Source organism: Ptychodera flava, chromosome 17 (genome assembly GCF_041260155.1).
Source record: "Ptychodera flava strain L36383 chromosome 17, AS_Pfla_20210202, whole genome shotgun sequence".
Taxonomy (NCBI): Eukaryota; Metazoa; Hemichordata; class Enteropneusta; family Ptychoderidae; genus Ptychodera; species Ptychodera flava.
In genome coordinates, this window is record NC_091944.1 from 39,682,806 (window position 1) to 39,700,409 (window position 17,604).

The window sequence follows — 17,604 nt, forward strand, 5'->3', positions numbered from 1 at the left end:
GTGTGGTAGACTCTGTTAGAAGACCAAGGGTCACTGAATTAATCATTTCTTCCATGTGCTTAGCATTTGTCATTTGAACACTTGCACTACATGCAATTTAAACACTGCAAGTATTTGATCACATGATCAGCCAGTCGGCTTCGATTTAAAACAGACCAATCAAAATTCACATTGCTTCTACATACCAAATTTCAAGGTAGGTGACCCTGTCTGTGTCAGTTTAGATTTTTCAAACATTATTTTTTATATTTCGTAACCTTTGACCCAACGTATCACATTAGTTCAGCTGTGGACATGGGTATCCAGTCAAATGTTGTAGAGGTATAGTTTTTGTTGAAAATTGAAGAGTACGGGATTAAGTTAAGACCCAACTTTCGTGGATTCACCCTGACCTTTTAACCCAATTACCAAATCTAAAGAGCCAGAGGTCTATTGTCTGGAGTCCTGCACCATTATTCTGGTCCCCGACCTATTTCTACCGTTGGCTGTAAGTGCGCAGCCAACGGTAGAAATGGGTCATGGACCAGACTAACAAAACGTGAACACGCAGCCAGCGGTAGAAGTGTGGCAGGGGGCCAGGCTACAACATACAGGTCTGGTTTTGTTGGATATGGATCGGTAATTTACACAAAGTTACCTTATGACCTCACTAATTATGCTCGTCAAAACAGCTATAAGCCTGATTTTTTTGGACTTTGAGCATTATTGTGACCAAATTTACACCCCAACTTCAGCGGTATCCCATGTCAGGGATGGGTACGCCAAATTCGTCATTTTACAACGCTCTAATTTTAGATCGGCTAAATAGGTTATGATTGAACATTTATATATAGCATTTCGATTTCTCTTTATTGTTTCCGACTTTCAAGAACCCATTTGATCTGTATGACCTACATCCGTTCGAAAACATCAAGTGACTGGTTTTAATCAATATGAACAGAAAAACTACGTATTTTTCGATTTGAGTTTTCAGTTGAAGGTATCATGAGAAATGGTGCTTCGACACCAACTGATCAGTATTCTGTCAACATATATTTGACCAACTTTGGTCAAAAGTACACGACTTCTGAAGAAAAGACAAAAGTTTGAATGATGCGTTGGATTACACCGTTTTGGACAGGTGCCATTATAACTGAGTTCCTTGAGAATTTTACAACAGAGTGATTTTTGTTGAATATACATCCAATCCATTGGTATTTGTTGAAACCATTCTGTTTATTGCATGGTTTCTAAGTCACAAAAAATCTGATGGATTTCCATTGCCTGTACATCTTGGCTCAGGTCTGTATATATATATATATATATATATATATATATATATATATATATATAATATATATATATATATATAAACTCACCATTGAAACTGATAGCTGCTGATAAGACATAAACATACTAAGTAATAAATTGGTTTCCAGACACCTTACTGTGCGACTTGTTGTTTTAGTCTGTCAGATGTTGACTAGTTTCAGCGAACTTTCCCATTTTTGTTCATTTCAAGGGAAACTCTTTTAAAGCCAGTTTTCATGGAAACGACCGCAGTGACCTCTATTTTTCAAAATAGGAAGTGGTCAGTTCATAGACAAAGACTAGAGTTTAAAGGGACATTAGCTGTGACATCAGGCAATTTTTCGGAGTTTCCTTTTCTGTCACGTGTGTCAACAACGATTTTCTTGCTCTATTCCCCACAGCTTGCTAGAATACTCCAGAAGCTATAACTTTTGCTAGTTTTCAGTAGTTTTATTTTGTGTGTCCATTGCAATCTTTTTTTCTACTCCCTAATGTGTGATGAAATGTCCATTAGCGATAGCTTATCAGTACGGTCGCAGCCCAGGTGTACAGTCAGTATTTTGTTATTATTGAAAATTGAATTCAAGTCAGCACTAGAATTCATTAGTCAAGAATAACAAAAGTCATTTACACTAACATAGTACTTTGCGAAATAGAATATTGAGTATTCTAGCAAGCTGTAGGGAATAGAACATGAAACTGCTGTTGACACATGTGACAGAAAAGGAAACTCTGAAAAATTTGCCTAAAGTTACAGCTTATCTCCCTTTAAGGTAGCATGTACCGCGAAATTAAAATACTTAGTACTTAAACTTTTGCCCAAACTTTCCTCAAGGAAACCTTAAACCACCTCCTTTCTGAATCAAGAATAAAAATCAGGGGTCACCGCGCAAATGGTGGTACTAGAGAACGATGTTAAGGTAGCGAGTAACCCAGGATGCCAATTTTTGACAAAATTTCGTTTTCACATAATTCGACGGCTTCGATACCTATCTCAATAATGGCGATAGCCTCTTCTTCAAAAAGTATTTCGAAACATTACTGAACGAAAATGTCGGCACTTGCAAAACACATTGTTTTCCTATGGCTTCGTTTTTGAACGTGACCTTTCACTTGACCTTTTCTCGACTTTGTAATGGGCGCATTTTAAAAACTTCAAAAGAATATAACTCAAAAACTCGCCGGTAGAATTGTTTCAAATTTTCACAGGCCGTTCTCTAGATTCGTACTCTAAAACGGTATTTTGTTTTGTTGACAAACCAACCTGGTCAGCAACAAGGGCCGAAACAATTGAATAAGTTATTAACTTATGCGTTTTTGTGAAAAACGATATTTTAGAAGTTTATTAATCGACAACGAGAGAAAATAGCGAAAAACAAAAATACCGTTTTTCTTTACGTAAGCTCTACTTTTGAGATAAAAACCTTGCAAATCGGACAACGCCTGACAAAGTTAAATTCTTTTGTACCACACAATACCGAAAATGGCGGGTTTTTTAATGAAAAATTGATTTTTATTTCCGGTATACAAAGCTTGTATAAATAAGAAAGTTCAGATACTCAGCTTTCTGTAAATATATGGTATGTTGGGGTTTAGCGGCCTCCATTTATATGTAATGTACGTTTGAAAAAAATGCTGCAGCCTGGGTTACTCGCTACCTTAACTCATTTTTGAAAATCAAAATGGCCGCCAACACACAAACTCTATGGATTTCAATTGAATTTTCGATTTTCACAAAAGTAAGCCGGTGAAAACTTTATTTATTCAATGAGATTTAAAATGAACTCCCGCAAGGGGTAGACCAAACAAGTACTTTCAAAGTTTGAGAGTCCGAATACCTGTGGACTGTGACCACTTCCTATTTTGACTTACAGATTGATATATATGGTGAGTGCCACTTATGGGGCAGTGTGTTTACCCTTTTGAAATACGGACATTACTTCTTGGATGTTTACCGGTGGTCCATTGTCTTTCTTCTGGTCTGTTATGTGTTTGACGTACGATTTTTTTATTACGGTCGGGTATGATTGCTATAACTTCTCAAAATGCAAGTTTGGAAAAAAAACTACAGGGCCTAACCAAAAGTATGCCAATTAGAAATTTATTTGAACACAGCAATAAAGACAAACATACTTGAAAATAATTCAACTGTAGATGTTATGAGTAGAAAATGTATTCTCTACATTTTTGCTGAGGTGACATATTTCTGGAAGTTTCTATCTAGGAACCTAAATATATACTTTTGCGTGTAGCATTTCAAACAAAAATTATATTGTATGTTAAGCACATTTAAAAGGGGTGCAGTTTGTAATCGGTGGCAGAAAAGGTGTGTATCACGACTACTTTGAACCCTAACGCTGATAAGATTGACAAGTTATACTGAATATATTATTTTTTACGGCATTCTCTGATTCGTGCATCAAAGTTAACAGTAAAAATCAATATCGAAATCAATTTTGTTAACCACGGCATGAACGGATTGATTTCGCACATAAAGTTAATTACATAATCAAAAGTATAGTCCTATGAGTAGAGTGTTTTCTGCACATTAGTGTATGTGCTCTATTGGGCAGAAAATACTGTTTGTGAATGTAGCCTTTTACTACTGAAATCACAATCGACTTTAATTTTGCAAATACTCTGTGATTCCAATAAATGTGCGTATGGCGACTTCGAATGGATGCGTATTGCCATTTATCACGTTGTTGTACATATCCTCAAAGCTTAAGCAGTGCTGTTTGAATCGTTGCTCCCGTTCTACACATAGCTGAACAATCCCCGCCAATGGGTCATATCCAAACTGTCTAGGTCTTCGCATTGACCTCCTTCGGCTTGATACCATTCCATCGCGGTCTCGGTGTCGGGTAGTTGTCCTTCTGGAATAGCACCAGTATTCTTTGTGAGCCTTGCCACATCATTTGGTATTCTGCTTTCAACATCTGTGGAATAAATCTCAATGATGAAAGAGACGTACATGTTTTTCCGTGTAGAGTTGGTTCTGGCTTTGCGCTATTAATCGTTCGATCTGATTGATATCTGATATAGACATTTATCCTGTGTGGTTTAGTGTATTTTTGTATTTCAAACAGTCGCCATCACTTCATGTGAACTTGTTCCAGACACAGTCATGTTCTACCGCAGCGATCTACTAAACCACTCAGAAAGTCTCATTCAGTGATAGCAAGCGAAACTGGTGTTTATAGAATAACAAAGCCAACTATTAAACAGCGTCGGAGTGATTAATAGATTTATTAATATAATCACAGGACCAATATTTTCATTTCTCCTGGTATACCAGTACAGTTCCTTTGCAGAAGTTGTGAAAATGGTTGTATTGTAGGCATATGAGATTTTTTCCTATGCCAACATCACTTTGCTTTGATTCCTCTTATCAACGAGTAAGATACTTTTTATAATTGTGTCATCAGTACATTAACACATGCATCAGCAGTCACCCCTTTAAAGACCATGTTTGTAGGTTTTACGGATCAAAGGCATATTTTGGACAATTGTGGCCGCCAAACACCCGCTCCGCCATTCAACGGCCAGTACCAATTCTCGGACACACAGCGGAAATGCTGAGTTTACAGTTGTTTATGTAATAATTTAAAAAAAAAACATTTTAAGTTTTCATTGCATAGTGGGAAATGTCGACTGTCATCTTTGTAACATGATTTTCAGAAATTGAACGCGTAAGTTGAGGAAACGAGAGCATAACAATTAAAATGCGTGTATTTGATTTCCTTCAGTGTCGCGTTTTACGGTCGCTACAATAATAGTCAGTGTATCTCTTGATGGTTTTTGAAATCGTGAAAGGAAAGTTGTTGAAAAACTCATCATTATTACTCGACGATTATTCTTCTCTGTAACGGTGTCGATAATTTTAAAATTGTATCAACAAATAAGCGGCGAATGACGAAGATACAACATTTTGCATTTTTTTCAATTCACGGACTACACGCTTTACGTACGGCCAATGAAATTTAGGAACCTCAACTACCATCTTCGTTTGAAAATACCTTTCTCAATTGAAAGAAATATTAAATTTGACCAGAAAAGTTGTTCTGTTGGAACGTAGACAAGCTGCAGAGATGTGTTTGACTTTTGGACGAAGTTTTGCTTCGTTTGCGTCCGTTAATTTTCATCTCCCGCTCATTGAAATTTGAAAATATGAACTTGATGATATATTCTGAATGTAGATAGTGTTGTTTGAGATTAGAAAAGTCAGCGGATTACTGACACCTATTTTACGCGAGTAGCCATTTTTGCTGAAGCGTCCGTGTATTGGCGGAACGGGTGTAGTTGCACGAAAACTAGTGACCCTCCAAAATGCATAGGGAATGAGAAATGCCGCGGCCCTCCACCCTTGTTAATTCTGCAAAGGCCCAATAGGATTTAAAAGCAGTCACTTACCTTCGATTGGGTGGGCATTCCAGCCACGGATAAATCTTACTATTCCAACATCAGCCAAAGTCAAGGTCAAATACGAAACGCAGAATCTGTGTATAGGATTGGTCATATCGAATACAAGTCGCTGATGCATATCATTTAGAGCGGCCTTGATAGGATAGCTCACTCGCTGGTTTATTTCTGGCCACTTCCTCTCGGCTGGCAAATTTTCCGTTGATGGCGTTTGAACATAAGGGGGGCAGCCTTGGTATCGCCTGTGTTGCTGTATTTGTGGATGTTGTTGTATGAATAAAGTAAGGAAGAATTCACGTCCATGGTCTACCCGCACCATGTCCCATATCCCGTAACTTAAAACGACCCTTCTGAATTCTTCGTAAATTATCAAGTTGTTTTTTACGGGCATCGATGCATATCCGACAATTTTACGGCTACATCCATCCGAGAACAACACGATCGTGGCACCATAAAATACAAGTTTCTCGTTCTGATCCACATGTAATTTGTGTCCGAAGTATGGGGCAAAATACGCCACTGGATTGATCGTTCTGACTGTGTCTTGGCGCCGCCTGTTATGGTTGTATGGATCACTACGTTTCAAGGACTGCATAATACGCCTTCTTCCAATCCCATAGCCTTTACTTCTCAAATAGCCTAACATCATTTTCCTTCCATAAGTTGGTCCAACTTCATTGATGCCAGCAGTGACAATTGTGTCCAATTCTTCATCGCCGATCTTGCGTATATCATTTTTCTCACAGAACCGTCTAACAGATCTCTTCGAAAAACCACTTCGATTGGGAAATTCCCTCTGTAGAATGGCACTGATTTGCTGGTGAGATAGATTTTTTATCTGCACTAGCTCACGTATGTAACCAGGGTCTATCTCATCCATTGTTACTCTACAACGTACGTCTCTGCCAAATAAATACCGAGACTTCAGATTTGAAGCAAACCGTTGATTCCTATTGGCTGTTTATAATTAAGGCGGGAAGGTAATCTCATTATAAACCTGCGTATGCGTAATAAAGGAACTTATATATATGTAAAAGGCAATTTGAACAACAAGTTTGATATGCCATGAAGGAAAGTAAAATCGTAAACAGATAAAACCTAAAACCAACGTATACAGTGTTGTAATGTCGGACATCAGTGCACGAAAGCAAGAAAACGAAAAATGAAAAGGCATGTTTTTCGTTAAATCTGTATATGAAATATTGCATAGAGACAAAGAAAACCGGTGGACGCATTTTGCAGTCACTAGCAGAATCATGAGGTCCCATTTTTGTTAAAAATCATTATACTGCTAACAATATAAAACGAAAAATGTGATCTTTTTGGTATCAGTTATCGAAAACTCAAATAAGAATGAAGTTAAAAGCTGCGAATTTTATCAATTGACCTTCATGACTTGAAAACGAAAGTGACGTGGACGCAATGTGCCACGGATCAAACCTCCCGTATGGCTGCTTTTAAGCCTTTGAGACAGGGCAAAGCTCCGTAAATATATTATTGGAAATATACTTTTTATCATTTTTTGGCGTTAGAAATATGTACTCTCGCATAACAGACCATAAAAATCATACTAATGCAAGTTTTAAAATTATTGGCCGACAACGGAAAATTTGTCAGCATACGGGAAGCTGGCTGGCTAACCGGTACATCGTGTCACCTCTCCCGTTGAACACGGCCACACGTACCCGTGGTCAGCGAGATGGAAACATGTATTTGTAGACCTTACTGTAATGCTTTAAATTTTACTTCACCATACTCACACAATTCACAGAAAAAAATCCTTATAAGTATAGCTCGGTTTTTTTCTAAAATCATAAGCATTCAGTTTATATAAAGGTCTAAGTCGGATTGAGTGAACGGGGCAGCGGCCCGGGGCAGCGGGTAGTTCGCTATGTAACTTACGAGTGGGGTGCGGGATTGCTGGATAGCTGAATAGCCCCCTAAATAGCTAGGTAGCTAATAGCTACGTTAGCCATAAGAATAGCTTATATTTAGCTGTTTTTGGCTATTGAAGCTATTATTAATTTCCACAGGACACTTTTAGCTGCTAATAAACGTAGTAGGTAGCTATTCAGCTAAAAACAAATGATTATTGTAGGGCTGGTTATAGAGCTATTCAAGCTATTAGCCGTTTTTAGCCGCTAATAGCCACTCTTAGCTTACTATTAGCTGGCTACCAGCTACAAACTCCTGATGCCGCAATGGGCTGGCTATTGAGCTATTCAAGCTATTAGCTGTTTTTAGCCGCTATTAGCTGTTATTAGCCAGCTATTAGCTGGCTACCAGCTAAAAACTCCCGCAGTGGGAATGGGCTGGCTATTGAGCTATTCAAGCTATTAGCTGGTTTTAGCTGCTAATAGCCACTCTTAGCTAGCTATTAGCTGGCTACCAGCTAAAAACTCCCGAGGTCGGAATGGGCTGGCTATTGAGCTATTCAAGCTATTAGCCGTTTTAGCCGCTAATAGCCACTCTTAGCTAGCTATTAGCTGGCTACCAGCTAACAACTCCCGAGGTCGGAATGGGCTGGCTCCTGAGGTCGGAATGGGCTGGCTATTGAGCTATTCAAGCTATTAGCCGTTTTTAGCCGCTAATAGCCACTCTTAGCTAGCTATTAGCTGGCTACCAGCTAACAACTCCTTCGCCTAAATGGGCTGGCTATTGAGCTATTCAAGCTATTAGCCGTTTTTAGCCGCTATTAGCTGTTATTAGCCAGCTATTAGCTGGCTACAAGCTAAGCAGTGGACATGTCTGAAAAAGCCTGACAACTACTTATTACCAAGGAAGTTACGAGCGTGACTTTCACTTAGGTGTACAAAGAATTAGACATCTCATAAATATACTGAATAAATATTGTAGAACCAAGAACGTAGTATTGAGTTCTTTATGGAAGATATTTTTTATCATGCAAGTGTAAGTTTCTACTAACCACCGCACATGGCATTTTTTCTGCATTGAGAGCTGAAGAAATCACAAATTGTACGTATTGAGGATTTCATTCACTGGCATGAAAAATTTTGTTGTAAAATGAAATGATCGGGGAATCTTGCGATTTGTAGAACCAAGAAATATATTAAGTCACATGGCTGGTTGAGCGGTAGAGTAGTTATGGTCAGTTAGTCTCTGTTTGAAAAGGTTTCATGTGATTGCTTGTGTCTGGAAAAGTTTCATGTGATTAATTGTACCGACATTCACGCAGAGGCTAATCAAATACCAGTGACGGGTTTTGCATTGTCTTTTGTTCAAAGACTTATTAAATATGCATGTCAGTTTGCAGCTGAACACAAAAATTGTTTGTAGAAGACTTCCCACAACTGACAAGTACTTAGGCCTACATAGGAGATACACAAGCGTTTGGACGATAAGCTGTTGTTTTGGCTTGGCCTCTGTATTAAATGAAAGATGTGCGAGAATATGGGTAGAACCAAGAAAGTAATATCAAATGTTCGGTTACTTCAGAAATACCTTATTGCATTGTGCATTTCTTGTCGAGCGGGGCTCTACGAAGGAAATGGTGAACGTGATAATTTTGTTCATTGTCTTAAGTTATAAGCGAAGGGTAGAATCACGCCAAAAGATCACGCTGTACATGAGAATTGGTAATGTTTATGCCCACTTTACAGGTTTTAACAGATACTAATCCCGGCGACAAACATGAATGACGTATTACACAGGTTCTAAACCAGACAAAGAATTGTGACCAGTAAGTTGATGTGGAAAAGCGGAAGCGCAGTTGCGAGATCACTCAGATCGGCAGTGGGAATAATTGTGTAAATAAGAAAGTTATCGACAAACAGGTGCTGCATTGCAAGAGTAATCGCACTGTAAGACATTGGAAGACTTCTCGAGTTTAAAGCAAATGTTGAAATGTAATAAAAAAGTCAGAAAATACACGTACGAATTGTATGTCACCTCATTCGGCGTGTTATGATGAGAGTATCAGTTTCCAGGCAAGGCAATAATTAATACAGGAAAACATGACAGTGATTTTGCATGAATGAGTGGGGTGCGGGATTGCTGGATAGCTGAATAGCCCCCTAAATAGCTAGGTAGCTAATAGCTACGTTAGCCATAAGAATAGCTTATATTTAGCTGTTTTTGGCTATTGAAGCTATTATTAATTTCCACAGGACACTTTTAGCTGCTAATAAACGTAGTAGGTAGCTATTCAGCTAAAATAAATGATTATTGTAGGGCTGGCTATAGAGCTATTCAAGCTATTAGCCGTTTTTAGCCGCTAATAGCCACTCTTAGCTTACTATTAGCTGGCTACCAGCTACAAACTCCTGATGCCGGAATGGGCTGGCTATTGAGCTATTCAAGCTATTAGCTGTTTTTAGCCGCTATTAGCTGTTATTAGCCAGCTATTAGCTGGCTACCAGCTAAAAACTCCCGCGGTCGGAATGGGCTGGCTATTGAGCTATTCAAGCAATTAGCTATTTTTAGCTGCTAATAGCCACTCTTAGCTAGCTATTAGCTGGCTACCAGCTAACAACTCCCAAGGTCGGAATGGGCTGGCTATTGAGCTATTCAAGCTATTAGCCGTTTTTAGCCGCGAATAGCCACTCTTAGCTAGCTATTAGCTGGCTACCAGCTAACAACACCCGAGGTCGGAATGGGCTCTCCTGAGGTCGGAATGGGCTGGCTCCTGAGGTCGGAATGGGCTGGCTATTGAGCTATTCAAGCTATTAGCCGTTTTTAGCCGCTAATAGCCACTCTTAGCTAGCTATTAGCTGGCTACCAGCTAACAACTCCTTCGGCCTAAATGGGCTGGCTATTGAGCTATTCAAGCTATTAGCCGTTTTTAGCCGCTATTAGCTGTTATTAGCCAGCTATTAGCTGGCTACAAGCTAAGCAGTGGACATGTCTGAAAAAGCCTGACAACTACTTATTACCAAGGAAGTTACGAGCGTGACTTTCACTTAGGTGTACAAAGAATTAGACATCTCATAAATATACTGAATAAATATTGTAGAACCAAGAGCGTAGTATTGAGTTCTTTATGGAAGATATTTTTTATCATGCAAGTGTAAGTTTCTACTAACCACCGCACATGGCATTTTTTCTGCATTGAGAGCTGAAGAAATCACAAATTGTACGTATTGAGGATTTCATTCACTGGCATGAAAAATTTTGTTGTAAAATGAAATGATCGGGGAATCTTGCGATTTGTAGAACCAAGAAATATATTAAGTCACATGGGCTGGTTGGGCGGTAGAGTAGTTATGGTCAGTTAGTCTCTGTTTGAAAAGGTTTCATGTGATTGCTTGTGTCTGGAAAAGTTTCATGTGATTAATTGTACCGACATTCACGCAGAGGCTAATCAAATACCAGTGACGGGTTTTGCATTGTCTTTTGTTCAAAGACTTATTAAATATGCATGTCAGTTTGCAGCTGAACACAAAAATTGTTTGTAGAAGACTTCCCACAACTGACAAGTACTTAGGCCTACATAGGAGATACACAAGCGTTTGGACGATAAGCTGTTGTTTTGGCTTGGCCTCTGTATTAAATGAAAGATGTGCGAGAATATGGGTAGAACCAAGAAAGTAATATCAAATGTTCGGTTACTTCAGAAATACCTTATTGCATTGTGCATTTCTTGTCGAGCGGGGCTCTACGAAGGAAATGGTGAACGTGATAATTTTGTTCATTGTCTTAAGTTATAAGCGAAGGGTAGAATCACGCCAAAAGATCACGCTGTACATGAGAATTGGTAATGTTTATGCCCACTTTACAGGTTTTAACAGATACTAATCCCGGCGACAAACATGAATGACGTATTACACAGGTTCTAAACCAGACAAAGAATTGTGACCAGTAAGTTGATGTGGAAAAGCGGAAGCGCAGTTGCGAGATCACTCAGATCGGCAGTGGGAATAATTGGTGTAAATAAGAAAGTTATCGACAAACAGGTGCTGCATTGCAAGAGTAATCGCACTGTAAGACATTGGAAGACTTCTCGAGTTTAAAGCAAATGTTGAAATGTAATAAAAAAGTCAGAAAATACACGTACGAATTGTATGTCACCTCATTCGGCGTGTTATGATGAGAGTATCAGTTTCCAGGCAAGGCAATAATTAATACAGGAAAACATGACAGTGATTTTGCATGAATATGATTGATAAGAAAATAGCTGATAGCCAGCTAATAGCCAGCTAACATTGGCTAATAGCGTCTAAAAACGGCTATTAGCTTGAATAGCTGAATAGCCAAGGATTTCGGTATCATAGCAGAATAGCTGAATAGCTGCTCAACAACCCCGAAGCAGCTATTAAGTTTCCGTCATTAGGTCCCAAACATAATAGCTGAATAGCCGCTAATTATCCCTTGAGTCATTGCTGTAAACCCTCGTAGCTGAATAGCTGCTAAATATGTCAAAGCTGGCTATTTTGGCTATCCAGCAATCCCGCACCTTTATGTAACTTACAGTGCGGTGTGCATGATCAATGCAAGCACATAGCCGGTTGCCGTAATCGTAAATTGTTCAAAAACGTAATTTACTACAACAAATTGAGCAAACGTGTTGAGTTGTAAAGATGTTGTAAGCATTAGTTTTTGACATTTTGATCTCAAATATTATGTTTCGTGAACATGGTACGGCATAGAATTTGCCATTTGCTGTCTGTTTTATAGCCACCTAATTTCAAAGATGGCGCCCGTGGGTGACACAACAAGGCTACAGCTTATATAGTCGCCGCGATCGTAACTTTCTTACAAATACCAATGATCTCAACCTGAAAAAAGCTAGAATTCGACTTCACTTGTGTAATATTCATTAGTTTTTAATGTCTTTGCTTTCGATTCGCTTTTGTACATTCACGCTGCAACAAAGATTTTGCTGATGCCCTACGCTAGTTTAGGGGTTGTGCACTGCCCTCGTATTTCAAATATGGCCCGGTAAGGCATTTTGTGGAGGGACCGTGGGTAAGGTAATGTTGGTAGTTGCCGTAATCGTAAATAACTTTCATATGCAGCTTTTTATCAGAATTTAAACAAGAGGGTAAGAAATTGCTTATTTATTTTCATTAACCTTTGACATTTAGTCTTCGGTTTTGCTTCATACTGCAGCGGTCCCCCGTAGAATTAGCCGGTACTCACCGGGACTTGACTGATATGGTAGCCTACGCGATCGCTTAACGATCAAATAAAGTCTGTAAAGTCAACAGCTACGTACTGTTGCCGCGATTGTAAATGCGTAAGAAGTATGGTTTGATATCACAATCCTAACAACAGAATTCGACTTAATTAGTAACGAATAAGGAATAAGGAAAAAGGAATAAGTAACCGACTTCGAATAAGGAAAAAGGAAAAACGAAAAAGGAAAAACTTCGAATAAGGAAAAAGGAAAAAGGAATAAGTAACAGACTTCGAATAAGGAAAAAGGAAAAACTTCGAATAAGGAAAAAGGAAAAACTTCGAATAAGGAAAAAGGAAAGGAATAAGTAACAAACTTCACGTTCGAATAAGGAATAAGGAAAAAGGAATAAGTAACAGACTTCGAATAAGGAAAAAGGAAAAACGAAAAAGGAAAAACTTCGAATAAGGAAAAAGGAAAAACTTCGAATAAGGAAAAAGGAAAAACTTCGAATAAGGAAAAAGGAAAAAGGAATAAGTAACAGACTTCGAATAAGGAAAAAGGAAAAACTTCGAATAAGGAAAAAGGAAAAACTTCGAATAAGGAAAAAGGAAAAAGGAATAAGTAACAAACTTCACGTTCGAATAAGGAAAAAGGAAAAACTTCGAATAAGGAAAAAGGAAAAAGGAATAAGTAACAGACTTCGAATAAGGAAAAAGGAAAAACTTCGAATAAGGAAAAAGAAAAAGGAATAAGTAACAAACTTCACGTTCGAATAAGGAATAAGGAAAAAGGAATAAGTAACAGACTTCGAATAAGGAAAAAGGAAAAACGAAAAAGGAAAAACTTCGAATAAGGAAAAAGGAAAAAGGAATAAGTAACAGACTTCGAATAAGGAAAAAGGAAAAACTTCGAATAAGGAAAAAGGAAAAACTTCGAATAAGGAAAAGGAAAAAGGAATAAGTAACAAACTTCACGTTCGAATAAGGAATAAGGAAAAAGGAATAAGTAACAGACTTCGAATAAGGAAAAAGGAAAAACGAAAAGGAAAAACTTCGAATAAGGAAAAAGGAAAAAGGAATAAGTAACAGACTTCGAATAAGGAAAAAGGAAAAACTTCGAATAAGGAAAAAGGAAAAACTTCGAATAAGGAAAAAGGAAAAAGGAATAAGTAACAAACTTCACGTTCGAATAAGGAATAAGGAAAAAGGAATAAGTAACAGACTTCGAATAAGGAAAAAGGAAAAACGAAAAAGGAAAAACTTCGAAAAAGGAAAAAGGAAAAAGGAATAAGTAACAGACTTCAAATAAGGAAAAAGGAAAAACTTCGAATAGGAAAAAGAAAAACTTCGAATAAGGAAAAAGGAAAAAGGAATAAGTAACAGACTTCGAATAAGGAAAAAGGAAAAACTTCGAATAAGGAAAAAGGAAAAAGGAATAAATAACAAACTTCACGTTCGAATAAGGAAAAAAGAAAAACTTCGAATAAGGAAAAATGAAAAAGGAATAAGTAACAGACTTCGAATAAGGTAAAAGGAAAAACTTCGAATAAGGAAAAAGGAAAAAGGAATAAGTAACAAACTTCACGTTCGAATAAGGAATAAGGAAAAAGGAATAAGTAACAGACTTCGAATAAGGAAAAAGGAAAAACGAAAAAGGAAAAACTTCGAATAAGGAAAAAGGAAAAAGTAATAAGTAACAGACTTCGAATAAGGAAAAAGGAAAAACTTCGAATAAGGAAAAAGGAAAAACTTCGAATAAGGAAAAAGGAAAAAGGAATAAGTAACAGACTTCGAATAAGGAAAAAGGAAAAACTTCGAATAAGGAAAAAGGAAAAACTTCGAATAAGGAAAAAGGAAAAAGGAATAAGTAATAGACTTCGAATAAGGAAAAAGGAAAAACTTTGAATAAGGAAAAAGGAAAAACTTCGAATAAGGAAAAAGGAAAAAGGAATAAGTAACAAACTTCACGTTCGAATAAGGAATAAAGAAAAAGGAATAAGTAACAAACTTCACATTTGAATAAGGAATAAGGAAAAAGGAATAAGTAACAAACTTCACATTTGAATAAGGAATAAGGAAAAAGGAATAAGTAACAAACTTCACATTTGAATAAGGAATAAGGAATAAGGAATAAGTAACAAACTTCCCAGACCTCGGTGTAGCAATGTCGGGCAGAATTGAAATAAAAGTGAGGAAAATGGGAAGGCAATAATGACGGGAAAAACAGGCAAGGGGCGAAGGGAACAGAGGAAAATAATTGCTTGAGAGGTGGAGAAAGTGGAAGAATATGGGTGGTATAGAGACGGCAGGGCAGGCCGGTGCGGGCGGTGTAGCAATGTCGGGCGGAATTGAAATAAAAGAAGGGAAAATGAGTCGGCAAAAATGTCGGGAAAAATACAGGCAAGGCGGAGAAGGAAAAGGAGGGAAATAAATGCTTGAGAGGTAAAGAAAGTGGAAGAATATGGGTGGCATAGAGACGGCAGGGCAGGCCGGTGCGGGCGGTGTAGCAATGTCGGGCGGAATTGAAATAAAAGAGAGGAAAATGGGAGGGCAATAATGTCGTGAAAAACAGGCAAGGCGGCGTAGGGAACAGAGGAAAATAAATGCTTGAGAGGTGGAGAAAGTGGAAGGATATGGGTGGTATAGAGACGGCAGGGCAGGCCGGTGCGGGCGGTGTAGCAATGTCGGGCGGAATTGAAATAAAAGTCGGGAAAATCAGTCGGCAATAATGTCGGGAAAAATACAGGCAAGGCGGAGAAGGAAAAGGAGGGAAAAAAATGCTTGAGAGGTGGAGAAAGTGGAAGAATATGGGTGGCATAGAGATGGCAGGCAGGCCGGTGCGGGTGGTGTAGCAATGTCAGGCGGAATTGAAATAAAAGTCGGGAAAATGAGTCGGCAAGAATGTTGGGGAAAAAACAGGCAAGGCGGCGAAGGGAAAGGAGGGAAATAAAAGCTTGAGAGGTGGAGAAAGTGGAAGAATATGGGTGGCATAGAGATGGCAGGCAGGCCGGTGCGGGCGGTGTAGCAATATCGGGCAGAATTGAAATAAAAGTGAGGAAAATGGGAAGGCAAAAATGTCGGGAAAAATACAGGCAAGGCGGAGAAGGAAAAGGAGGGAAATAAATGCTTGAGAGGTAAAGAAAGTGGAAGAATATGGGTGGCATAGAGACGGCAGGGCAGGCCGGTGCGGGGGGTGTAGCAATGTCGGGCGGAATTGAAATAAAAGAGAGGAAAATGGGACGGCAATAATGTCGTGAAAAACAGGCAAGGCGGCGAAGGGAACAGAGGAAAATAATTGCTTGAGAGGTGGAGAAAGTGGAAGAATATGGGTGGTATAGAGACGGCAGGGCAGGCCGGTGCGGGCGGTGTAGCAATGTCGGGCGGAATTGAAATAAAAGAAGGGAAAATGAGTCGGCAATAATGTCGGGGAAAAACAGGCAAGGCGGCGAAGGGAAAGGAGGGAAATAAATGCTTGAGAGGTGGAGAAAGTGGAAGAATATTGGTGGCATAGAGACGGCAGGGCAGGCCGGTGCGGGCGGTGTAGCAATGTCGGGCGGAATTGAAATAGAAGTAGGGAAAATGAGACGGCAATAATGTCGGGAGAAAAACAGGCAAGGCGGCGAAGGGAAAGGAGGGAAATAAATGCTTGAGAGGTGGAGAAAGTGGAAGGATATGGGTGGTATAGAGACGGCAGGGCAGGCCGGTGCGGGCGGTGTAGCAATGTCGGGCGGAATTGAAATAAAAGTCGGGAAAATGAGTCGGCAATAATGTCGGGAAAAATACAGGCAAGGCGGAGAAGGAAAAGGAGGGAAATAAATGCTTGGGGTTAGGGGTTAGGTTTTCTCTCGTAAAAGGCCTTACTTCGCTCTCAACCCTGGAGTTAGGCCAAGGGACAGAAAAATTGTAACGGCATAACTTAGGGTTAGTTAGCGTTAGGGTTAGGGTAGGGTTAGGGTTAGGGTTAGGTCGCAGATCACAGTTGAAGACGCAGGTCGTATGTCGCAGGTCGAGACCGGTCTTCCATACATGTCGGAGTCCTAACGTGGCCGCTATTTCTCCCAGGGTGTATCCATTGTAGAAGTATGCAGAAATAAGATCGTCTCTACCTCTGTAATCCATTGTTAGGAGGAGAACGAAATGACATGTATGCAAACGCCATATTAGTTTTGCAACTCGCACGTCGCAGTTGAAGAACTCGCATGTCGCAGTTTAAGAACTCCCAGGTCGCAGTTTAAAAAAAAACTCGCATGTCGCATGTCGTGACCGGTCTTCCATATCAAACATACATTGAAATGTAAATGCACCAAAATTAACAAATTGACGTGACTTGACTGAACTAATTTCGTGGTAAACATGTATTTGACGTTAAGAAGTGACAGATAAAAAACGTGAATAATTCCATTTTGTCGAATTGAAAGCCCTCTGTGGGACCGTGGTCCGACAAAGTCCCATGGGAGCATAACGCTTCGAGGAATTCGCCTGCTATTCTTGGAAACTGCTGGTTTCCATAGCGACCATGCGACGTATAGACCGTTGACTGTTGACCGATGCGGTCTTGTTCAATAAAACATTTTACATGCCGAACTTTCACTTTGAACCAAAGATTCGAGTCATATAAAATGATGGAAATAGCAAAAAATACGTCAAAAGTTGTCATTGTCGGTGTAAAAACGCACCATACATTTTCCCATACATGCCAAGGCTATATACTGTCAACGTTATTCAATTCTGCAAACTCAAAGACGACGAACATGTACTTCAATAAATCGCATAACCCGTGGAGAAGTTCTCCGAATGGTGAAAATTGGTGTCATA

The 17,604-nt window shown here is 39.1% G+C and overlaps 1 protein-coding gene across 6 annotated transcripts in view; it reads right to left on the reverse strand.

Moving 5' to 3' along the window:
• LOC139116311 (germ cell-less protein-like 1) overlaps window positions 1-17,604 on the reverse strand; it is a 353,529-nt gene that overhangs the window by 209,866 nt on the left and 126,059 nt on the right. For 2 of the 6 annotated variants that reach the window (XM_070678941.1, XM_070678943.1), the window contains 2 exons: window positions 5,704-6,614; window positions 3,377-4,229 (listed from right to left, as the gene is read on the reverse strand). The exons of the other annotated variants lie outside the window; for them this stretch is intronic. In XM_070678941.1, the coding sequence (XP_070535042.1) occupies window positions 4,048-4,229; window positions 5,704-6,614 (1,093 nt within the window). In that variant the 3' untranslated portion in view covers window positions 3,377-4,047. Of the gene's footprint in view, window positions 1-3,376; window positions 4,230-5,703; window positions 6,615-17,604 lie in introns of those variants that run through there. 6 annotated transcript variants of the gene reach the window in all.